The sequence below is a fragment of the Garra rufa genome, chromosome 2 (genome assembly GCF_049309525.1).
Source record: "Garra rufa chromosome 2, GarRuf1.0, whole genome shotgun sequence".
Taxonomy (NCBI): domain Eukaryota; kingdom Metazoa; phylum Chordata; class Actinopteri; order Cypriniformes; family Cyprinidae; genus Garra; species Garra rufa.
This window is the reverse complement of record NC_133362.1, coordinates 30,422,500-30,447,578: the sequence shown is the minus strand read 5'-3', so window position 1 is coordinate 30,447,578 and position 25,079 is coordinate 30,422,500. Positions and strand designations below refer to the sequence as shown.

Below are 25,079 nucleotides of genomic sequence, written 5' to 3'. Positions count from 1 at the left end.
TTTGTCTGGTTGTTTCTCACTGACACAGTACACACACATACCATTTAGTTTTGTGGTTCATGAGACTTGCCAGTCAGTTTTTTTGACCTTGCTTTTTGTCTCCATCGAGTTATTTGCTGGTCTAATCCAAGTTCTGTGTGAAGAAAGGCTAACTGCCGGGCACACTGTGAGAGAAAAACAAAACATCATGACATAAAGCTATAAACAGTACAGTTTAAGTTAATGTGTGACATCAAATGATGGGAGAAGGATATCTATAATGCTAAAATGCACTTTGTCGTGATTATAAAGTGTGTGGAATAACCACCTTAATGATTAATCCAAAGCTTTATAATAGCCAGCATGCTGAAGTGTTATGTTTGAGTGTGTTAACGTAGACAGTAGGTAATTTAACAATTCATTCTGATAAGGTGCATAATTGAGTGTTTATGTACCTCATTCAAGGACAGATTAAAGTCCTCAGGGCCAAAATGATCACCTCCCGGCTGCAGGTCCAGAATGACAGCTGGGACACGTGCTTCTGGTTGAACATGTCAGTTAAAGAGGCAAAGTGAACATGTTTTAAACTAAACACAAAGTCATAAAGTGACAAGTTACCGATGCCATTATAGAAATGCAGTCAGCCACAATGTATTTATTTACTGAATAAATTATAAATTATTTTACCAAAATAAGAGGGATCATACAAAATGCATGCTATTGTTTATTTAGTACTGACCTGAGTAAGATATTTCACATAAAATGTTCACATATTGTCCACAAGAGAAAATAATAGTTGAATTTATAAAAAGTTCAAAAGTGTTTATACACTTGATTCTTAATACTGTGTTGTTACCTGAATGATCCACAGCTGTTTTTTTTTTTGTTAAGGCATAGTTTTTCATGAGAAACTTGTTTGTCCTTGACAGTTCAACTGCCTGCTGTTCTTTAGAAAAATCCTTCAGGTCTCATAAATTATAAGGTTTTCCAGCATTTTTGTGTATTTGAACATTTTCCAACAATGAATGTATGATTTTGAGATCCATCTTTTCATACTTAAGGCAACTGAGGGGCTCATACACCCCTGGCTCTTAATGCAAAGTATTTCCTTTTAAAGCATCAGTGAGCATTCGAACCTTCTGTAATAGTTGCATATAAGTAGTGTTAATTTCGTCACCTATTTTTTAATTTAGTCTTAGTCTTAGTCTTGTGCCAAATGTCCTTGCTAGTTTTAGTCATATTTAGTCATTCACATATCTTTTTTTGTTAGTCAAGTTTTAGTCGACTAAAAGTCTCGTCATTTTAGTCTAGTTTTAGTCAAAAGAAAACTCAAGGTATCTTAGTCAAGTTTTAGTCGACTAAAAGTCTTTTAATTTTAGTCTAGTTTTAGTCAAAAAAGAACTCAATATATTTTAGTCTAGGTTTAGTGAAAAAATTGTAGTCTTTTTTTAAAATAACACATTATTACTGAGATTATTACTGATACACATTTCAGTAAAAAAAAAGTGTTTCACATATCTCAAACATTGGTTAAATGTCAAAATTACCTTACAAAATACACTTGTTGAATGATTTTTGTTGAATGCAAATGTTAAACGTGTCTGGTTTTCAATTTCTGATTTAGGAGACACATTCACAAATGATTAACCCTTTCAATGGTGAGTTTAAAATATTCTAGCGGACCCCTGAGTGAGTTTTTTTTAAGCGACAGTTTTTTTAGAACGTTCGTCCTTATTGTTTCCATGGCGACGCATCAAGCTTGTCACGTGACACAACACAGACACAATAACACTGTATGACAGATAGATCGCTTTTATTTCGTTTTTCCTTTTTTATCCAGAATACTCACACACTTGCTTACCATGCCATGAACTATCTAATATCCCGATTCACAAATATCTGTGAATTAGTATGTTTCGTCGTTTAAAACCCTGTATAAATGATCTGGATACGAAAATGAAGAGAGATTTTATCTTAGTTTTTATTTTATGCAAAACATTTTCGTCTCGTCTTTTTTCGTCAACAATAATGCATGTTAATTTAGTCTTAGTCAGAGTTTTTGGACAGTGGTGCAGTCTTGTCATCGTCTCGTCTTAGTCATGAAAAAAAGGGTCGTTGACGAACATATTTCGTCTCGTCTCGTCTGACGAAATTAACACTACATATAAGTCTCTCAGTTGTCCTCAGTGTGAAAAGATGGATCTCAAAATCATAGTCATTGTTGGAAAGGGTTGAAATACACAAAAAAGCTGGAAAACTAAAGAATTTGTGGGACCTGGAGGATTATTCTGAAGAACAGTAGGCAGTTTAACTGTTCAGGACAAATGTGACTCTGGACCACAAAACCAGTCATAAGGTTAAATTTTACAAAACTGAGATGTACACATCATGTGGAAGCTCAATAAATAAGCTTTCTATTGATATATGGTTTGTTAGGATAGGAGAATATTTGGCCGAGATACATCTATTTGAAAATCTGGAATCTGAGGGTGTAAAAAAATCAAAATACTGAGAAAATCACCTTTAAAGTTCCTCAAATTAAGTTCTTAACAATGCATATTACTAATCAAAAATTACATTTTGATATATTTATAGTAGGAATTTTACAAAATATCTTTATGGAACATGATCTTTGCTTAATTTCCTAATGATTTTTGGCATAAAAGAAAAATCAATAATTTTGACCCATACAATGTATTTTTGGCTATTGCTACAAATATACCCCAGCGACTTGAGACTGCTTTTGTGGTCCAGGGTCACAAATAAGGGACTCATGAACAACTATCACTAAACCAAAAAAACAAAGCTGTGGATCATTCAGGTAAGAACACAGTAATAAGAATCAAGGGGATGTAAACTTTCGAACATGTAATTTTTATAAATAAAGGTCCAAATTGGAGTTTCAATGCAGCTTCAAACAGTTCTACATGATCCCAGCTGATGATGTGCGTCTTCACGCATTATGTAATCACATTGTAAAAGTCGAGCTAGTGCAAGACAAGCATTTGTGGTTAATAAGTACATACTTTTTTTTTTTTTTTTTAAGAAAATGACAACGTTTCGCTAGATAAGACCCTTATTCCTTGGCTTGGATTGTGTAGAGCCTTTTGAAGCTGCATTGAAACTGCAGTTTGGACCTTCAACTTATTAGTTCCCAATTGAATTTTGGAATTTTTTTCCTCAAAAGCCTTGTTTCTTTTTTGACATGAACATCTTGGATGACATGGGGTGAGTAAATGATCAGGAAATTTTTATTCTGGAAGAGAACTAATCCTTTAATAGTTTTGTTTAACAACAACACTGGTGTGAAACACTTTTAAATGGATGTAAGGAAGCCAAAACTGGATCTTGGAGGAACAGGAACGTAGATAAAAATCAAATTGAAGTATACCAGTTTATGTTTGTTATGAGGCCAAACGCACTGAATATGTAGGACTAGACTGACAATATCCAAGCATAATCGGGTACACTGGCTCTCCATCACAACACCTAGGCATCACATCCAACACTTTAAAGTCAACGCTCTTGAAACAGAGTGGATGATGAGAGGCTGCCATGTAGGTGGACTTGGCCCACTCCTTTGCCTGGCTGCCTTATTTCCCCACGGTGATGGGATCTCTCTGAAGTGAAGCTGAGTGTAAAAATCATATGCCTAATCCTTAAAACTCTGTCATCTGCCTCTTATCTGCAGTACGGCCGCTGGTGTCTCTCTCCATCCCGCTCCTTCTCTGGGCCGCATGTTTCACAAGCTTTCTCCTGACCTTGGCACAGCCCAGTGTATTGTTCCTTATCTCTGTGCCTGATAGACTATCTCATAAACATGTTAATCGTCTGAGCTGGCAGCATGTGTGATCAGCGTTTTATCTCCCGGAGAGGAATTGGAGAGATTAGAGGAACTTTCTTTTTTCTTTGTGTATGTGTTAGCGAAGGTGTGTGTGTGTGTATAATAAAGATAATTAATGGCACACAGATGGAGAGGGAGTCTAACGGAGGGGGTCTGGACTAAGATGTGCTGACAGCATGTCTCACGGAGCAGCTCGCACACAAGGTGACCTCAGGTTGATATGGAGAGGAATCGCTCCACATCACCTGTTTCCAGATCAGTGCTCTTCTCTCCTGAGGAGAGAGTGTAAGTGCTTCTCTTAAGCCCAGGGGTTTATTTGAGAGCTGGGATTACAGCCACTGACCTCCAAGTTCATTTCCATTATACTTCACTTGGTTTAGAAGGAGTTTTCAATACTGCAGCTATAATGTTTTGATAATATCATTTACTTTGTGGGCTAATGAGATTCCAGATATATGATCAAATACACTAATAGCCAACTAAAGGGATAGTTCACCCAAAAATGAAAGTTCTGTTTATTTTAAATTACTCACCCTTATGTTATTCCAAACCCGTAAGAACTTTGTTCATCCTCAGAACTCGAATTAAGATATTTTTGATGAAATTCGAGAGTTTTCTGACCCTTCATAGACAGCAACGCAACTACCACATTTAAGACCCAGAAAGGTAGTAAGGACATTGTTAAAATAGTCCATGTGACATCAGTGGTTCAACCGTAATTTTTTGAAGTAATTTTATTTTATCTTCTGTCTAGTTGATAGTTGAATTTGAGTTCATTATTATGATAAATACCTTTACTTATTGAACATTATTGGCTTTTATCATACTGCTGTAATGATGCGCCACTCAAGGCTGTGATTTACATAGATTTTGTAACTTTGTGCCTAAGAACACCTCTTACCTGTGAGCTAAAATTGCTTCAATTAATGTGCTAGGAGAATATAAGAAGTGTACAGATGTTTAAAAAGGCTCAATAGAGCATTTATACACTCACCGTTAACGTCAACATGAGTGGTACGCATTTGGATGGCCTTCTTTAGTCTTTCCACATACTTCATGACCCCAGATAAAGGAACTCTATGGTCCTCTGAGTATGCAGTGATCAGCATGGATGGGTAAAGCTGTAAAAAAAAAAAAAAAAAAAAAACTTTTTCAATGGGCCCTCAATGATAAGACACATACTGCACACTACTAATTCAACACTTGGGTTGGTTTTAAATGGTTTTTAAAAATCTCTTACGCTCACCAGGACTGCATGTACTTGAACAAAAATATACTGTACAAGTTTTTGAACAGTAAGATTTTTAATGTTTTTTAAAGAATTCTCTTTAAAAATGTTGTGCTGCTTAATGTTTTTGTGGAAAGTGTGATACATTTTTGTTTTTAGGGCCTTTTTTTTATAGAAAATAACTGCATTTATTTAAAACAGAAATCTTTTTCTATTATAAATGTCTTTACTGATTTTTGATCAAAATAAATGGATAGTTCACCAAACAATTAACATTCTGTCATTAATTACTCACCTTAATGTCGTTCCAAACTCGTAAGACCTTCAATCATCTTCGGAACACAAATTAAGCTATTTTTGATGAAATCCAAGAGCTCTCTAACCCTGCATAAACAGCAACGCAACTACCACTTTCAAGGCCCAGAAAGGTAATGAGTATATCGATAAAATGGTCCTTGTGACATCAGTGGTTCAACTGTAATTTTATGAACACAAATTAAGATTAAGATGTTTATGATGAAATCCTAAAGCTTTCTGACCTGTTGTAATGAAATTGTTGAATAAAGTCATTTTTGTTTTCTTTGTGCACAAAAAGCATTCCCATAGCTTCATAAAGTTAAGGTTGAACCACTGATGTCACATGGACTATTTTAACAATGTTCTTACTACATTTCTGGGCCTTGAACGTGTCAGTTGCATTGCTGTCTGTGCAGGGTCACAAAGCTTTTGGATTTCATTAAAAAAATTGTGTTCTGAAGATGAACAAAGGTCTTACAGGTTTGGAATGACATGAGGGTGAGCAATTAATGACAAAATTTTCTTTTTTGTGTGAACCCCTTAATGCCTTCAAAACATACTGACCCCAAACTTTTAAACGGCAGTGTAAGTGATATCTAAATGACTTACCTGAGGTCTAATGTTGTGACAGGGACAGTAAGAGGCAATGTTATCCTTGTGTTCTTTTATACTGGGGTCTCCCCACTCCCCTCTCTCCTCTACAGTAAGCGGCAGGGAAGGGTCTTGCATTGTGCCAAGAACATCCAGAAAAGGTGCCTGCAGAGAATTACAACTTCACCTAACTATAAAAATAAGGCTTAGGGAATGTGTAATCAATTATGTATTAAAGATCCACCTGTAGAATGACAGATCTGAGAAGCTGTGGGTTATGGTTGCACAGCGCCCCCGCTAGGACAGCTCCAGCACTGCGAGCAGTGAGGGCTGTAAGAGCAGGATGAGACACTCCCAAGCGATGAAGACTCTGAATGCAAGCAGCAAGATCCTCCACTCCCCTTCGCTTCTGAAGGACAGAACCCGCTCGATGCCACGCTAGACCACGCTCACCACCACCCCTGCCCCGTTACAAACAACACAAACACATAATAAAGATGTCTTACAGACCCAAACTTTTTAACAGTAATGTCTCTATGAAAAAGATGATTAAGCTGTAGTTTAGTACCTGACGTGGCAGTATGCCAGAGCCCAGCCGTCCTCCAGCAGCAGTCTCTTCTCAGGACTGAAGGCCATATTGAGATCAACACCATAAGCTCCATATACATGCAGGAGAAGTGGAGCCTTCTGCAGCTCAGATAATGCTGGCATGTGGAAGAGAGTCAAAGGCACCAGTGTACCATCCTGAAAACACAAACATTTAGATATTATGGCTTTTTGGATGTACACTACCAGTCAAAGGTTTTTGAACAGTAATATTTTTAAATAAATAAGTCTCTTCTGCTCACCAAGCCTGCACTTTTTGATCCGAAGTACAGCAAAAACAGTACAATTCTGAAACATTTTTACAATTCAAAATAACTTTTTTTCTATTTGAATATATTTTAAAATGTAATTTATTCTTGTGATTTCAAAGCTAAATTTGTAGCATCATTACTCCAGTCACACAATCCTTCAGAAATCATTCTAATATTCCGATTTGCTGCTCAAAAAAAAAAAAAAAAAAAAAAAAATTATTATTATGTTGAGTTTTTTTAAGGTTTTTGATTAATAGAAAGTTCAGAAAAAAATAAATATTTTGTAACATTATAAATGTCATCACTTTTGATCAGTTTAAAGCAAAATTATACAGACCCCAAGTTTTTGAATAGTATAGTGTATAAAAAATTGAACAGCAAATTAGCATATTACAATGGTTTCTGAAGGATCGTGTGACACTAAAGACTGGAGTAATGAAGCTGAAAATGTAGCTTTGATCACAAAAATAAATTACATTTTAAAATATATTCAAAAAGAAAACAGTTTTCTAAATAGTATAAATATTTCACAATATTATCAAATAAATTCAGGCTTGGTGAGCAGAAGGGACTTCTTTAAAAATCTTACTGTTCAAAAGCTTTTGACTGGTAGTGTATATGGGCTGCTTTTTGTACTACTGTACATTTAAGACTTCTCACAAATAAATGCCTCATACCTGACTGGCTGCCTGCAGGCGTGTTGTGTTAAACTCAGGGAGGGAGATGTACTTGGATTTGTCCTCTGTTATGGAGAGCTTTTGTTCCCTAGAGGAGTAGATGTAGCGTACAGGTGGGTGCACAGGGGAGGACAGGAGAAAACCAAATGACCCTCTGTCCACAGTCCCAACACGCTGCGGTGATAAATCACAGACCCAGTGAGGAAGCTAAGAGCAAAACAGAAACATTGCTGAACTTGTGTGATATATAGAAAAAGCCCAGGTTATTGGGGTTTGAGACAGCCCAACGTCCTTTTAATACATTAGAGAGATGCACCGGACATTCAATTGTATCAATGTATCAAGTCATATATCCAGTAAAACACACTTAAAATCTAAATAAAACATCTCTTTAACTCAGCATCATTAGAAACACACACTCTCTAGGCTGTTGTGTATGTAAATCTGTGATTCTTCTTCACACCTGGTGAGTGTTTAACTGATAGGGCTCTTGTGTGGAAAGAGTCTGGATCTGAAGTCGACACTGTGAATCTTTAACTGTGAACACACAGTGACCCCGAAGAAGCTCCATATCTTTAATGACTGTTCCTGGAACAGCACTGAACAATGGCATCCAGTGTGGCATGGATGGAGAGCCTAAAGGTGCCCTAAGCAGCTTGAGATTGGACACAGAAAAAAATTACACATGTAAACACAGTTGTAATTTAGTTTTGAACGATACTGCTTAAGTCTGATGCTGATACTCTTACCTGATACTCCTGGTTTGTTCCAGTATTAGCAAGGATGAACAGGTAGTTATTTGAGTGCTCCACGTAATAAAGCAGTCCAGGTTGACGAGACTGAATGAGGGTGGGGAATGAAAGTGGAGTCTTGCTATCAACAAACCACACCTCAGAGCTAATCTTACTGCTGCAGTTAATGGTCACCAACTTCTGGTCTCTGGAACGACTGACCTCCACAAAGAACCTGAGGAATGGACAGAAAACCACATCAATGCTGGTCAAAAGCACTCTTCACCAACAATTAGACACTTACTCTGGATCCTTTTCTTCATAAACAAGGGTGGTCTGAACATCAGAATCACTGAGATGTAGACGGAAAACACGTAGGCACTGAAGAGTCTTCTGTGTGCTGTAGAAGAGGATGTCATCTGTGGCCCATTCTGCACAGAGAAAAGACATTTGAAGAGGAAAAGAATGTTTCTTTTTCAAGAATGTTTCAATTATAGTAGGCCTTACCAAAGCTGATCACATTGTCTAAAACCAACAAGGACTTTTGTTGAGGAATGTCACCATCTAAATGAACCAACACGCATTTGGTTTCCTCATGGTGGTCTTTCTTTACAGTGATGGCCAGCATGGTCTCTGAGGGAGAGAGTCTGACCCTCTGGATGGTTCCATATCCATCTCCTCCCCAATCTGTATTGAACACCTCCAACATCTCCTGTGCATCTGTATGCAAACATTGCTTTGTTTCTAGTTGGACTTAAATAAAATGTGTTTACTGAAATATGACTCTGTACCACAAAACCAGTCATAAGTAGCAAAGGCATATTTGGAGCAATAGCCAACAATACATTGTATGGGTCAAAATTATACATTTTTCTTTTTTGCTACAAATCATTAAGTAAAAATCATGTTCCATGGAGATATTTTGTCAATTTTCTACTGTAAATATATCAAAACGTATTTTTGATTAGTAATATGCATTGCTAAGAACTTCATTTGGACAATTTTAAAGGCGATTTTCTCATTATCTTGATTTTTAATCACCTTCAGATTCCAGATTTTCAAACAGTTGTATTTCGATTAAATATACATTAATAGAAAGCTTATTTGTTCAGCTTTCAGATGATGTCAAGTCAAGTCAAGATTATTTATACAGCGCTTTTTACAATACAAGTTGTGTCAAAGCAACCTTACAGTATTAAAATAATAAAATAAAATGTCAATAATAATGCAAGAGTTCCATATTGCAACAATGATGTATAAATCTCAATTTCATAAAAAGGACCCTTATGACTGATTTTGTGGTCCAGGGTCACAAATGTTTTTTTTTTTTAGTTTCTTTTACCCTCTCCCAGGTTCGATCTGTAAATCCCTTTTCCATCTTCAAAGTATACATGATGCTGTCCCTGGAACTTGAGAAGATGTTGAGGGATTGAAAACTGATTTATAATTTACATCAATTATGTACCACACACACTTTGCACCACTACAGTTGCATACCTCTGAATTTTCTGGTACATCTGCAAACTTTCTATGAACCGAATGCAATCTTCTTTTAAAACGCTGCTCCTGATCTCTGAGTTTCTGTAGATGGCCTTTAGACAGCTCTGATGTAGTCTGAGAGGATCATTATTATGTTTAATCAAAGTCTGTTTTTATTATTATTATGTATGCCGTTATATTTGTGTATGTATATATATAAACAATAATAATTAACAACTACATATTAGTTAAATGTGACCCTGGACCACAAAACCAGTCTTAAGTGGCATTTGTAGCAATATCCAAAAATACATTGTATGGGTCGAAATGATTGTTTTTTCTTTTATGCCAAAAATCTTTAGGATATTAAGTAAAGATCATGTTCCCTGAAGACATTTTGTAAACTTCTTCTGTAAATATATTGAAACTTAATTTTTTATTAGTGATATGCACTGCTAAGAACTTAATTTGGACAACCTTAAAGGCTATTTTCTCAATATTTCGATTTTTTTGCACCCTCGGATTCCAGATTTTCAAATAGTTGTATTTCTGCCAAATATTGTTATATCCTAAAAAATAAATCCACATAAACGGAAAGCTTATTTATCTAGTTTTCAAATAATGTATAAATCTCAATTTTAATAAATTGACCCTTCTGACTGGTTTTGTGGTCCTTGGTCACATATGTTTTTAACCTTCATTTCTTGATATTGATTAAAAAACGTCATGTCATCAGTTATGAAGTCAATATATCTTTTAAAATACAACTGTACATAAAACGAAAACATTGAACTGTACAGTGAGTATGAAGTCGATCCTACCTCAGTGTAAAGACGCGAGATAAATGGGTGTATATTTCTCCAATGAATATTGCGTGAAACTGATCGCAGGAGCAGCAGACATGAGGAGGTGATCAGATTCATTTAATTCAACAGGATGTCACTGTCTAATTAGTAAATGATTATAAATAAACGACGTATTATTGCTACCTCAAAATGTCAAAATGTACAGTGAATTGTGTTTCTGGGTAAGTATCACATTCAAAATACTTAAACTCCGCTGCCCATGTGCTGCTGTGTGTAGAACAGTGGTGTATTGACATTTACACTAACGAGTCCGTTCGTTTGAGTCGAATCTTTTAAACGAACCGGTTGAATCGGTTCACAGAACCTGTCTGAAGGATTCGTCTAGCAGTCAGACTGAACCAGTTCGAGCTGTTCTAGAACCAACAACTCAGACTTGAAGCGAAAACCGACTCTTTTGGACATGAAAGCTGACAACGTCAGTTTAGTGAACTGAATTAGCTGATAAAAGTAAGTTTTGTAAAAGTAAGTAGGCCTAAATGTAGTTAATGTTTAGATACTTAAAGGTTTTTTATGAGCTGAATGGCTGCAACAAACTTAGCTAGAACACATAACAATAAAATAAACACCGCTCTTACAGGATATGCGCGTTAATGTTGCTGTATTTCAAAACTAATATGCTACTTTTGAATCGGATTTTTTAAACGAATTGTTCAAAAGAACCGACTCGGGGAAATGAGTCGGATTCCCTATCACTAACGGCGCTAAAATATGACATCTACTCCAGGCAAGATTAATCGAATCAATAATCATAGATGATAGCCGATAGAGAAGAGTGTTCGATGACTCTGGTAGTGAATTCTATTTCCTTTCGTCCTGCAACAAGAGGAGGCGGTGTACGGAAGTAGCATGGGATTTTATTACTAAGCAACAGAGACCAGCGCATACCGGCGAATTGGTAAAAACGGTAGTAAATTGTACCATCGACTTTAACCACATTCAGAGAACAAATGCCAAATAAGCCTTCGCTTAGACTCTGCATTCCGTTGTCGTTGTAGTTATACTGTGATAAGTTATTTTCTGTATGAACCAGGATCAAATCGAGCAGGTTGCTCTGTCATGAATAAATTTAAAGATCCCCCGTTAGCTGCGACAGAAATGCACGCGAACAATCACCAAAATGACGACTCTCACTGTGGAACCGATGTGGCCCGTGCACGCTGGGCTCTTCTGCGACAGGTGAGGGGTGTTTAGTGAATCTCCTTCAATATGCAGCTGTTTGGATGAATTTGGTTAAATAAGCGTAACGTTATATGTAATGCGTTTATCACGTTTGACATATGGATGTGTCTCAGCAGTGGCATTTTATGCATCTCTCACAATGCAGGTTCTGAAACAGAAGCAGCTCGATAGTTCAGATGTTCAGCAGGTGTCAGTGCGAAGATTCTCCTCCTTCAACCTGTTCTCCAGGAGCAGGGTCACTCCCTCAGAGACGGATGAGCCATCAGACGGGCAGTGGGTGGAGTACAGAAGTGCAATCTTTCCTCAGTACAGTGCCTTTCTCAGGTATGAAGGAGAAAGGGTTTAGTGCAGCTGTTGAAGCAGTTTTAGCTTTAGGACTCTTAAGAACTTACCGTTTTATGGCATAGTTATCACAAAGGCCAATTCTAGCATGTTCCAAACCTACAGTTGATTTCAAAAGTTTACATGCACCTTGTTTTACCAAAATAAGTAGGATCATACAAAACGCATGTTATTTTTTTTTAGTACTGACATTTACCAAGTGACATTTACATATAGTCCACAAGAGAAAATATTAGCTGAATTTATAAAAATGACCCTGTTCAAAAGTTTACATACACTTATTTCTTAATACTGTGTTGTTACCTGAATGATCCACAGCTGTGTTTTTTTTTTTTTTTGATTAGTGATTGTTGTTTATGAGTCCATTGTTTGCCCTGAACTGTTAAAGAACAGTTGTTCTTCAGAAAAATCCTTCAGGTCACACAGATTCTTTGGTTTTTAAACATTTTTGGTGTATTTAAACCCTTTCCAACAATGACTGTATGATTTTGAGATCCATCTTTTTTCAGATCTCAAAATCACACAGTCATTGTTGGAAAGAACAGCGGACCGTTTAACTGTTCAGGACAAACAAGGGACTCATGAACAACTATGACAGCCAAACATTCAGGGAACAACACAGTATTAATAATCAAGCTGTAAACTTTTGAACAGGGTCATTTTTATAAATTCAACTATTATTTTCTCTTGTGGACTATATGTAAACGTCTTTAATGTGAAATATCAGATTCTGCAAGGTTTCCTTGCTGAAAAAACAGCTAAAACCAGCCTAGGCTTTGAAACCAGCTTTAGCTGGAAGTAGCCAAGTGGTCTCCCAGCCTGACCAGCTAAGACCAGCCTGCCCAAGATGGAAAGTGGCCAAAACCACACTAAAACCAGCCTGCTGACCAGCTATGACCAGTTAAAACCAGCCTGCTTGACCAGCTAAAACCAGCCAACCAGCCTAGGCTGGTTGGCTGGTCTTAGCTGGTTTAAGCTGGAAGTAGCTGGTTTTAGCTGGTCTCCCAGCCTTGCCAGGCTGGTTTTAGCTGGTGGTTTCCCAGCCTGACCAGCTAAGACCAGCCTGGCCAGGTTGAAAAAGTGGCCAAAACCCCTCTAAAACCAGCCTGCTGACCAGCTATGACTAGCTAAACCAGGCTGGTTGACCAGCTAAAACCAGCCAACCAGCTTAGGCTGGTTTTAGCAGTTTTTTTTTTTTCACCAGGGAAAATAATCACAACCAGTGTCATCCTTCGCTTGGACATGGAAAAAAGCACCATAGGAGAATGATAAATATTGTTCATAAGACTTATATTCCAAGCCTATATGAAATTTAAGTTGAAAGTTAGGTTATGAAAATATTTCACAGAAATAACCACAACCATTGTCATCCTTCGCTTGGACATGGAAAAAAGCCCCACAGAAGAATGATAAAAGTCGTCCATAAGACATCTATTCCAAGCCTATATGAAATTTAAGTTGAAAGTTATGCTCTGAAAATAGTTCACAGAAATATTTCTCAGAAAATAATCACAACCATTGTTATCCTTCCCTTGGACATGGAAAAAAAGAGCAGCGTAGTCATTCTGCAAAAAAAGTGTTTTATTTATTGCATTATGGGAGAATGAACTATGACATTTTCTTTTTTTGGTTTAACTGCTTTTTTAAGTCTTTTGCTTATGTCAGTGTACTTAAACACATTCATTTTATTATATTTTATTTAGCTGACACTAATGTTTTGTCATTATCTCATTATATTTATATATATGTGATTTTTATTAATGCATTTCAGAGACAATCTTGGTCCAATTAGAGTGGATGAGGTGCTCAGCAGCTTTGACAACACAGGAAATGTCTGTGAGTATCCCTTCTGTGCATGTTCATGTGTTAAAACAACAAAATTTCCCCCTGAAATGGACCACATAGAGATATCCATGTTATTTTAATGCAGTCTGCCTATCTTCTGATTACGAATGAGCAATATCTTAAACAGATATTAATCTTAAACAGAGCATATCCTATGGCAGGCAGTAGGGGGTCAAATCAAGCTGTAGCTCCATGATGCACCAGAGGCAGGCACACTTGAGCCTTAGAAGCACCTAATTAAAAGCAACTTATTGATTCCTTCTGTCTGTGCCAGGAGTGTTAAAGTAGCCTACTTTTTCTTTCCTAGCACAGGTCAGAACAGTCATAAAACATGCACTGTATAGCCATACAACATATTGACTCCTGAACAATTAAATAAGCAGTGTACATTTCAGGGAAATTTAAAGAAAATATTTAAGTTGGCCAAAATTATACCTTTTAAGTGAATATATGTGACTAAACAAAGTTGCAGAATCATCAAGTAGCAGATACACTGAACTAATTCATTGGTTCTTGTGAAATGTAATTCCTGTGTATTGTAAATATATTTATGCCATCTCTGTATATTAATGCACACTTTCATGATAAACACTACGGTTCAAAAGTTTGGGGTCAGTAAGATTTTTGTTTTATGAAGAAATAATTTTATTTTTAATGATTTTATTTAACATTAATGTCATTTGTAATCAATTTAATGCATCAAAGACATGTCTAATGTTACAAATAATGTTAATCCTGAATAGATTATTATTACAACATTATTTTATTAGATTATTATTATTATTATTATTATTATTATTACAACATTAGAATGATTGTTGAAGGATCATGTGACACAGAAGACTGGAAATGTTAAACAAATGTAAAAAAAAAAAGCTAAAAATGTATTAAATTAGAAAACATTTGAATGATTTTTCACAATATTACCAGTTTTTATTGTATTTTAGATTAAATAAATGCAGCCTTGATAAACATAACTTAAAAAAACAAGCCTTTACAGACCCCAAACTTTTTACATCTGTAGATATTCTATTGGTCCTATACAGCAATATATTGTGTAGCTGACTCTATAACAAATCTGCTGTGCAAAGACAAAACACAGTAACTACTATTTTGTCCGAACTGAGTTATAATGGAAATCCATTCTCTTAAGCTATGATCATACTGTGACAGACTGGTTTGGCTCAACTATCCTCATATTCAGAGAAAAGTGGTAAAATGTGTATGAAACCAAAAGATAGTTTACCCAAACATGTAAATTCTGTCATCAGTTATTCACTTTCATCTCAATCCAAACCTGTTTGACTTTCATTATTCTGTTGATCAAAAAATGTGTTTTTTAGCAGACACACCAATGGCTCAGAGGTTTTTAGTTGAATCTGTATCTGAAACTTTTTTGTTTTATGCAGATGACCTGTTTGATTAAAGGAAAGAATCTTATCCCGTGTTGATTTCCAGTGGCTTGTGGACTGATATGTCTTAAAATATTTGGCTCTTTTACTGGATTAGTGAAAAGGGGCAGCATGGCTCTCTTCTACGGCAGGGTCATCGCTTCTCCTTTCAGACCTTCCTCTCAACCACCGTTAATTGATCTTACGCATTGGTAAGCCCAAACATCTCCCCCTATGTCCTTGTCAGCTCAGCTGAGCAGGCTCATTGTCTGCAAAGGGGGGTGCCCCATGTATTACCCACCCTGCATACCCAGTTTAAAATCCTCGTCTCAGGATTTGACAAGCCGAAAGGTCTCTATGTCCTCTGAGGCACTGAATGTGGATTAGCTATCCAAATGTATGGATTACGGTGATCCAACTTGTCAGGGTTGGAAGGGTTGATGGTGCTGTGGGTTTAAGTGCTGTTGTTTCCAGCAGGGATCAAGAGGGACACAAAAGGTCTTATCTGAACATGCTGGGTAGACATGAAGAGCTTTAGAGAGGCTTGTTGACCACTGGTTTGGATTCAAACATCAGCTCTTCCACTGTCATGTGCTTGGGTCAGAGTTGGTTTCAAAACTAAAGAGAATATGTACTTGTAGTATACATAGTGTGGAATAGTGATACTCATTTTAGAGGAGCTCTGTGCAGACAGATGATGTAGTTGCAACATCTACCAGCAGGTGCTAATGAAACCAAAAGGTGCTTTCGCACACACAGTCTTTTCCAGAAAATTACTGGTAAATTACAGTTTAGGGATCATGTGTGAACTATGGAAGCCCGTTTCCGTCACTGAATAAAAAACTTCTCACAATTGCAACTTTTTTTCTCATAATTGCATAATAAAAACTTGCAGTTCTGACTTTATTTCTCAGAATTGCGAGTTTATATGTCTCAATTCTGAGAAATAAGGTCAGAATTGCGTGATATAAACTCACAATTGCGAGTTAAAAAGTATTTTTTATTATTATATGATAATTCTGAGATATAAACTCGCAATTCTGTGAACATATCAGTCATAAAAAAAAGTTAGAATCGCAAGATACAAACTCACAAGAGTTGATGAGAAATAAAGTCAGAATTGCCTGATATAAACTCACAATTCTGAGAAATAAAGTTTATTCCGAGTTTATATCTCAGAATTCTGACTTTTTAACTTGCAATTGCGAGGCTATATCACAACTTCAAGTTAAAAAGTCAGAATTCTGAGATATAAACTTGCAATAAATTTTATTATGAAATAAAATCAGAATCGCGTGATATAAACTCGTAATTGCGAGTTATAAGGTCAGAATTGCATGATATAATCTCACAATTGTGAGTTAAAAAGTCAGAAGTCTGAGATATAAACTCTCAATATTGTGTTTAAAAAAAAGTCAGAATTGCGAGTTTATATTTTTCAGCAAATTTGTTTGTGGAAAAAGCTGAGCTTTACTCATTTGATGTGTTTTCTAATCCAATGTCCAATTCCCACATAAACAAGCTTTTCAAAGAAAAAATAAGTGGTATGATACCTGATTACCTTGTGAAAATATATTGTACAGTAGATGTAATTTAACCTTCACCGGTAGCCATGATAACTTTTTATGCATGTCGCTAACATTGGCCCAAAATGGATAATGAAGCACTAGCCTGGCTGCTCTGTTCTGAACAATCTAAAGTTTTTTTTAGGTGTTAACTGTGTTAACTGACACAGATGAGAAGACATTGTTGGATAATTTTTGTATTCTCATAGTTTCATAACATAATGGTTAAACCACTGATGTCACATTGACTATTTTAACAATGTTCTTAATACCTTTCTGGGCCCTGAACGTGTCAGTTGTGTTGCTGTCTATGCAGGGTCAGAAAGCTCTTGGATTTCATCAAAAAAATCTTAATTTGTGTTCTGAAGATAAATGGTCTTATGGATTTAGAATAACATGAGGGTGATTAATGACAGAATTTTCATTTTGGGTGAACAATCCTTTTAACACTCACAAAATACGAACCTCATTGGGTGTTAGTCAGTCTAGTCAGGGTCTTTACCCTGTGTCCTGAGTTAAAACATTCTTTAGAGGGGTCGCATGATGAGGTGGAGGAACTGATCCCTATTGAAATCCTGACATTTAGTCTTACTAACAGGCAGCGCTCAGTCTCAGCAGGGTTCTTCAGAATCCATGCAGTTATCACGAATCCATGTGTGATGGTGACTTTTTCATAGCTTAATAAGTGTTATCAGTGTGTGCGTCTTTCTTTTTATTTGAATCATGTGTTTGTTTGTGTGTGTCCAATGGTCTCCACTCATCTCTGCCCGTCTGTTCTACCCCCTGCTTGGGCAATTATGTAGATTGGGGGACCCGGTGTACTAATTGCTCAGACTGAGGCTGTCCAATGAGGCCTGGATAGACCTGCAGAGGTCAGAGGTCTGGCTCTCCATCTCTGCCTTATTCTGCTCTCCTGTGTTGGTGAGAGTTAATTAACGCTGCTCTCAGACTGTTTACAGGACGGCTCGCTGACCAGACTCAAGCCCTCATTACTGCAGACCGGCCTGTTGAACGTGCGCAGGCAGGGGCCAAAATTAACACTCGCCAAGTGCCAAATGCCAGTCAGAATTGTCTTTGGTGAGTAAATAAAACAGTTTCTCGCCAATTGGCTGGAAACTTTGTTAGGGACTACTCTGTTGTTGAAAGCAACATGAGCAATTGAAATCAATCATATATGTGACCCTGGACCACAAAACCAGTCTTAAGTAGCATGGGTATATTTGTAGCAATAGCTAAAATACATTGTATGGTTCAAAAATATGGATTTTTCTTTTATACCAAAAATCCTTAGGATACAACGTAAAGATCAAGTTTCATGAAGATATTGTGTAAATTTCCTTATATATAGGAATATGTAATACATCACAATTTAAATTTTGATTAGTAATATGCATTACTAAGAGCTTCATTTGGACAACTTTTCGATTTTCTCAGTATTTAGATTTTTTTTTTAAATGAAACATTTAATTTTAAAACATTTCAGGATTTCTCTACATATAATGGACTTCTATGGTGCCCCCGAGTTTGAACTTTCAAAATGCAGCTTCAAAGGGCTCTAAACAACCATAGCCGAGGAAAAAAGATTCTTATCTAGCAAAATGATCGGTTATTTTCTAAAAAAAAAAAAAAAAAAAAAAAAATATATATATGCTTTTTAACCTCAAATGCTCGTCTTGTCTAGCTCGGCAAGACAAGCATTTGAGATTAAAAAGTATATAAGTTGTAAATATTTTTAGAAAATAATCCATCGTTTCGTTAGGTAAGACCCTTCTTCCTCGGCTGGGATCTTTTAGAGGCCTTTGAAGCTGCATTTAAACTGCATTTTGGAAGTTCAAACTCGGGGGCACAATAGAAGTCCATTATATGGAGAGAAATCCTGAAATGTTTTCCTCAAAAAACACCATTTCTTTACAATTGAAGAAAAAAAACACTCTTGGATGACAAGGGGGTGAGCACATTATCTGTTAATTTTTGTTCTGAAAGTGAACTACTCCTTTAAGACTGGTTTTGTGGTCCATGGTCACATATATACAGGTGCATCTCAATAAATTAGTATGTAGTGGTAAAGTTTATTTATTTCAATAATTCAACTCGAATTGTGAAACTTGTGTATTAAATAAATTTAATGCACACAGACTGAAGTAGTTTAACTCATTGGTTCTTTTAATTGTGATGATTTGGCTCACATTTAACAGAAACCCACCAATTCAAATCTCAATAAATTACAATATGACATGCCAATCAGCTAATCAACTCAAAACACCTCCAAAGGTTTCCTGAGCCTTCAAAATGGTCTCTTAGTTCGGTTCACTGGGCTACACAATCATGGGGAAGACTGCTGATCTGACAGTTGTCCAGAAGACAATCATTGACACCCTTCACAAGGAGGGTAAGCCACAAACATTCATTGCCAAAGAAGCTGCCTGTTCACAGACTGCTGTGTCCAAGCATGTTAACAGAAAGTTGAGTGGAAGGAAAAAGTGTGGAAGAGAAAGATGCACAAACAAACCGAGAGAACCGCAACCTTCAGAGGCTTGAGAGGCTTGTCAACCAAAATCGATTTAAGAATTTGGGCAGGATTTGGCACCTGCCAACACTGCCAAAAGCACCAGAAGTTGGTTAAATGTCCATGGTGTTGGTGTGCTTGACTGGCCAGCAAACTCACCAGACCTGAACCCCATAGAGAATCAATGGGGTATTGTCAAGAGGAAAATGAGAAACAAGAGACCAAAAAATGCAGATGAGCTGAAGGCCACTGTCAAAGAAACCCGGGTTTCCATACCACCTCAGCAGTGCCACTGATCACCTCCACGCCACGCAGAATTGAGGCAGTAATTAAAGCAAAAGGAGCCCCTAGCAAGTATTGAGTACATATACAGTAAATGAACATACTTTCCAGAAGGCCAACAATTCACTAAAAATGTTTTTTTACTGGTCTTATGAAATATTCTAATTTGTTGAGATAGTGAATTGGTGGGTTTTTGTTAAATGTGAGCCAAATCATCACAATTAAAAGAACCAAAGACTTAAGGTGCGTTCACACCGGACGCGAATGAAGCGGCAAGCGCGAGTGATTTACATGTTAAGTCAATGCGAAGACGTGAATAGCCATCCTGCGGCGCGAAACGCGCGAATGAAGCGGCGCGCATTGAGCGTTTCAAGCGATTGCCGCGCGAGTTCAAAAATCTGAACTTTAGCGAAAATCCGCGCCGCGTTAACCAATCAGGAGCTTGCTCTAGTAGTGACGGAGGCAGAAATCCGAAACAACACTGGAGGACAAAATCACCGTTGCTGTCTGTGGTTACTCGGAGCTGTACGATACATCTTTGGACTTTTGTAGAAACAGTAATAAAAAGGATCTTGCTAGGAAGAAAGTGAGTGAATAGGTCGGACAATCTGGTAAGTTTTAAAAAACGCTCTTTACTCAATTTGACCTACATATACATACATACATACATACAACTACAACATACTACAAGCAAGCTAAAGCTGGCAAATTGAGCTCATTCACCTATTTTACAACTACTTTCCCGCTGACGAGTGGCAGAAGCCCCTCCCATGGCGCGAATCCGCGTCTGTTGTGAAGAAAATGTCACGCGCGAATGACGCGAGTAAACTCAAATGTTCAAGCGTTCAACTACGCGCGAATAGCGCGTTTTTTCCGCGCAAGTCGCGTCCGGTGTGAACGCACCATTAAACTACTTCAGTCTATGTACATTGAATTTATTTAATACACAAGTTTCACAATTAGAGTTGAATTACTGAAGTAAATGAACTTTACCACAACATTCTAATTTATTGAGATGCACCATATACATTATACTACGTGACACTAAAATGTGACAGGTAAATTTTCTCAGTTTAAGTTAATTTTGAACACTGTGTAAGAGCTCCGTGTCAAAGTTCTCAAAGCTCATCATTTACAGTGAAAGTGTCTTCAGTCAGTGCCACTGGTGAAAAGGCCAAAAACTGCTTTCATGCTAAAGCCACCTACGGGAAATATTGTCTGTGTTTGAGTGACCCAGAACTGACCGGGACTCTGTGCTGAATGATAAATGACTGACCCAGATTAAAGTCATTATGTGAAGCATTACTATAAAACATAATGTTCTTTTTCTGGCTATGTGCAAGATGGCATTATAAAAGGATTTGCTCCTCCATATAAGCAGGAGTATAAAAGCAAATGTTCTTAATCACGGCTACAGGGGTCAGCAGTGGGGCGAGCTGTATCAGAGCTAAGAGACGTGATAAAGGGAACCCTGAAGGAAAGAAATTACAATACTAGACTTTGCAGGGATATTGTGCGGGGTGTAATGCCACAGTAATTACCAACATACCTTAGCAGACAAGTAACACTTTTTTTCTTTTGTTGCAAAGATCCCTTCTAGTCTGGAATTAGAAGAGAGAGGGGGTGACTGAAGAAAGTAATAACACCCTAGAAATTCACATTCCAGACTTGATTATTAGACTTGTCCTCCATCATTTTTCAAGTTTTATGCACCTTTTGCCCCTCATGGATTACATTTTTGACTATTCACTTGTCTTCTAACTAACTAGCCTCAAAGGTAATGGTGGACTTGAGACTTGATTTAATTTTTTTTTCACCCAAAAATTAAAGTTCTGTCATTAAGTAGTCATCCTCATGTCATTCCAAGCCCGTAAGACCTTTCTTCACACAAATTATATTTTTTGATAAACTCCAAGAGCTTTCTGGCCATGCATAGACAACAATGCAACTGAAATGTTTTAAGGCCCAGAAAGGTAGTAAGGACATCGATAAAATGGTCCATGTGAGATCAGTGTTATGAGAATACTTTTTGTGTGCAAAGTAAACAAAAATAAATGTATTAAAATGAAATTAATAATAAAATAAAAAAGGAATTGTGTTTTTTTTAATCTCACAATTCTATTTTTTTTTTTAGAATTGTGTGATATAAACTGGCAATTCTGAGAAATAAAGTCAGAATTGCACGATATAAACTCAGAATTCTGAAATATATCTCGCAATTGTGAATATATTTCTCAGAATTGTATAAACTCACCATTAGGATGTTAAAACGCAACTGAGTTAAGTCAGAATTGTGATATGAATGCCTTTTCACCTCAAAATTGGGCTTTATAAGCAATTCTGAATTTATTCCTTGCAATTGTGAGTTTATATCACGCAAATTTTACCATATAACTCACAATTGTGAGTTTATATCATGCAATCCTGAGAAAAAAAGTTAGAAATGCAAGTTTATATCTCACTTTTCTCCGGAATTGCGAGTTTGTAAAATGCAATTCTGAGAAAAAAAAGCCAGAGTTGTGACTTTATATCATGCAATTCTAACTTTATAATTCGCAATTGCGATTTTATATCACGCAATTCTGAGAAAAAAACATCATAATTGTGACGAAAAGAGAGATACAAACTCGCATTTGCAAGAAGAAAGTCAGAATTGCAAATTTTATCTCAGAAGTCTCTTTATTTCTCACAATTGTGAGTTTATATCACACAATTCTGAGAAAAAAGTCAGAATTGTGACTTATATCTTGCAATTCTGACTTTATAACTCGCAACTACATGTTATATCACGCAATTTGGACTTTATAATTTGCAATTGCGAGTTTATATCACGCAATTCTGAGAAAAAATGTCAGAATTGTAAGAAAAAAGTCAGAATTGTGAGTTTTTATCTCAGAATTCTGTCTTTATTTCTCACAATAGTGAGTTTATATCATGCAATTCTGAGAAGAAAGTCAGAACTGTGACTATATATCTTATATATTCACAATTGCAAATTTATATCATGCAATCCTGAGGGGAAAAAGAATTTTGAGATTTTTAATTTTTTTTATTCAGTGGCGTAAGCAGGCTTTCATACATAGGGCTTTATTTCTCTTTGAGCGAATGTGTATCTGTGTGTTTCTGTGCTCCCCCTGGACTTGTAAGTGATTAATGTAATGTAGTTAATTTGTCTCTCATTTCTCTGTGTCTGTCAGAGTGCACTTTTCTGTCATCCCATTGGTGCATTTGTGGACCCCCTCGATGCTCATATTCACCCTTTCGCCTGTATCGAACCCCCCATCGCCCCCCCCGGTTTGCTTAGCAACCATGCCAGGTCTCCAGCAGCCCTAATGTACTTGATGATGTTTTAAAACAAATAGATCATTTATCTGATTAGCGTCTTGGTAGAGAACAAGGCATGTGAATAGCCACCTCTTACTAGCTCGGGCAGCACTCCAAAAAACCTGATTCCCGGGAGGGACGTGTGTATGTGTGTGCGTGTGTGGTGTCTGAATGTATGTTTGTCTGCAAAGCACTCAATGTAATGACTCTCATACACTTATTTCACTTATTAAGTGCTGTCTCTTGGTTTACATGTATGTCAGCTAATTAGCAGAACTAACATGCCTAATGTGTGTGTTTTTGAATAGGCTTTTATGTTTTTAGAAACGTTAATTTAAATAATTTATGAATTTCATTGTACTAGTACATATGATATATAAATAATAAAGAATAAAGCTCTTGAATCTTCATAATATTTATATTTAGTTAAAAATGTATATTCATTATTCTTACATAATGAAAAATCGATAATAAATGTACACTACCTGTCAAAAGTTTTTGGACAGTAAGATTTTTAATGTTTTTTTTTTTTAAGTATCTTCTGTTCACCAAGCATGCATTTATTTGATCCAAAGTACAGCAAAAACAGTAAAAATTTGAAATATTTTTACTGTTGTTTTCTATTTGCATATATTTTAAAATGTAATTTATTGCAGGGATTTTAAAGCTGAATTTTTAGCATCATTACTCCAGTCACATGATCCTTTAGAAATCATTCAAATTTTTTGATTTGCTGCTCAATTTTTTTTATTGTTATTATTATGCTGAAAACAGCTGAGTAGAATTTTTTTCAGGTTTCTTTTATGAATAAAAAGCTCAGAAGAACAGCATTTATCTGAAATATATATTTTTTGTAACATTATAAATGTCTTTATCACTTTCGATCAATTTAAAGCATCCTTGCTAAATAAAAGTATTAATTTCTAGAATTTCTTAAATATATTTTTTTGAAGACTTTTGAATGGTATAGTGTATAATGCTACAATAGCTTTTTATTGCATACCTTTTTCTATTCATCAAAGAATCTTGAAAAAATGTATTTGGCTGTTTTAAATATTGATAATAATAATAAAAAATGTTTCCTGAACAGAAAATCATATTAGAATGTTTTTTTTTTTTAATCACAGGAATAAATTACATTTTTAAATATATTTAAATAGAAATCACTTATTTTAAATAGTAAAAATATTTCAAACATGAAAAATCTTACTGTTCAAAAACTTTTGACTGATAGTGTATTTGTCTCTTATTTAATTCTAAATAAAAAATGAGGGTTTGTTTGTTTATTTTGAATTAATTTCTAAATATATATTTTAATAGATTACCATTTTATCTCCTTTTATGTACTAATTTTAAGTCAATATGTTATGATATGTCTGTAATTATTTTCATTTTATGGCCAATAATCAATAAATGGCCATCAAATTCTGTACTATTTCTTCTAAATCAATTAAAAATAAGACATTGAAAACTTAAACACGTTAATTTAGAATTCTGCAAGTGAATGTAGGCATCACAACATTGTATTGTACAGTATTTGAAATTGATATATTTGTTTTAAGATTTAAGTGTTATTTAATTATTTGTATTTTTAAGGATTAACTGTGTGTTAGATGATGGCAAAGGTAATCTAAATATAAAAAATAGGAGAAATTAGCTTGGACATACATACATACATACATACATACATATATATACATATATATATATATATATATATATATATATATATGCACACATAGTTGGCTTTAAAATTTGTACTTAATCATAATTAACTTGTCCTAAGTTGAGGATGCTCAGGCATTAGTGAAGAGTGCTGAGTCGCTCAGTGTCTCAGTGACAGCTGATCGGGGGGCTTCTGGATCCCGAAACGCTCCCCCTTTCCAGCCCCCCCTCAGTTGGACTCGGTGCAGCCTGTCTTTTGTATTTGACCAGCCAGCCCGAAAGCTGGGGGCCGGTACGGCTCGGAGGGAGAGCCAGTGCGGAGAAAGGGAGCGAAGAAAAGGAGAGAAGTAATTACGTCCAGTCATTGAGTTCTGAAGATCCCCCCCCAGGTTCATTACAGGGGCCCTGCACTGGCGACAAAACGTCGGCCA

At 36.1% G+C, this 25,079-nt stretch overlaps 2 protein-coding genes across 2 annotated transcripts in view; one reads left to right on the top strand and one right to left on the bottom strand.

Moving 5' to 3' along the window:
* Positions 1-42: 42 nt before the first annotated feature.
* On the bottom strand, positions 43-10,757 carry prepl (prolyl endopeptidase like). Its single transcript, XM_073834073.1, has 14 exons — positions 10,505-10,757; positions 9,702-9,818; positions 9,547-9,613; positions 8,712-8,924; positions 8,509-8,635; positions 8,223-8,439; positions 7,937-8,128; positions 7,474-7,680; positions 6,508-6,683; positions 6,184-6,400; positions 5,958-6,104; positions 4,818-4,944; positions 435-520; positions 43-164 (listed from the first exon to the last, which is right to left on the bottom strand). Exons 1-14 carry the CDS (start codon positions 10,604-10,606, stop codon positions 45-47), a joined length of 2,115 nt encoding a protein of 704 aa, XP_073690174.1. The 5' UTR covers positions 10,607-10,757; the 3' UTR covers positions 43-44.
* Positions 10,758-11,431: 674 nt separating this feature from the next.
* The window catches only part of camkmt (calmodulin-lysine N-methyltransferase), a 153,423-nt gene continuing 139,775 nt past the window's right edge, over positions 11,432-25,079 (top strand). The window contains exons 1-3 of the mRNA XM_073834076.1: positions 11,432-11,725; positions 11,874-12,052; positions 13,842-13,906. Coding sequence (XP_073690177.1) covers positions 11,606-11,725; positions 11,874-12,052; positions 13,842-13,906 — 364 coding nt within the window. The 5' untranslated portion in view covers positions 11,432-11,605. The remainder of the gene's footprint in view (positions 11,726-11,873; positions 12,053-13,841; positions 13,907-25,079) is intronic.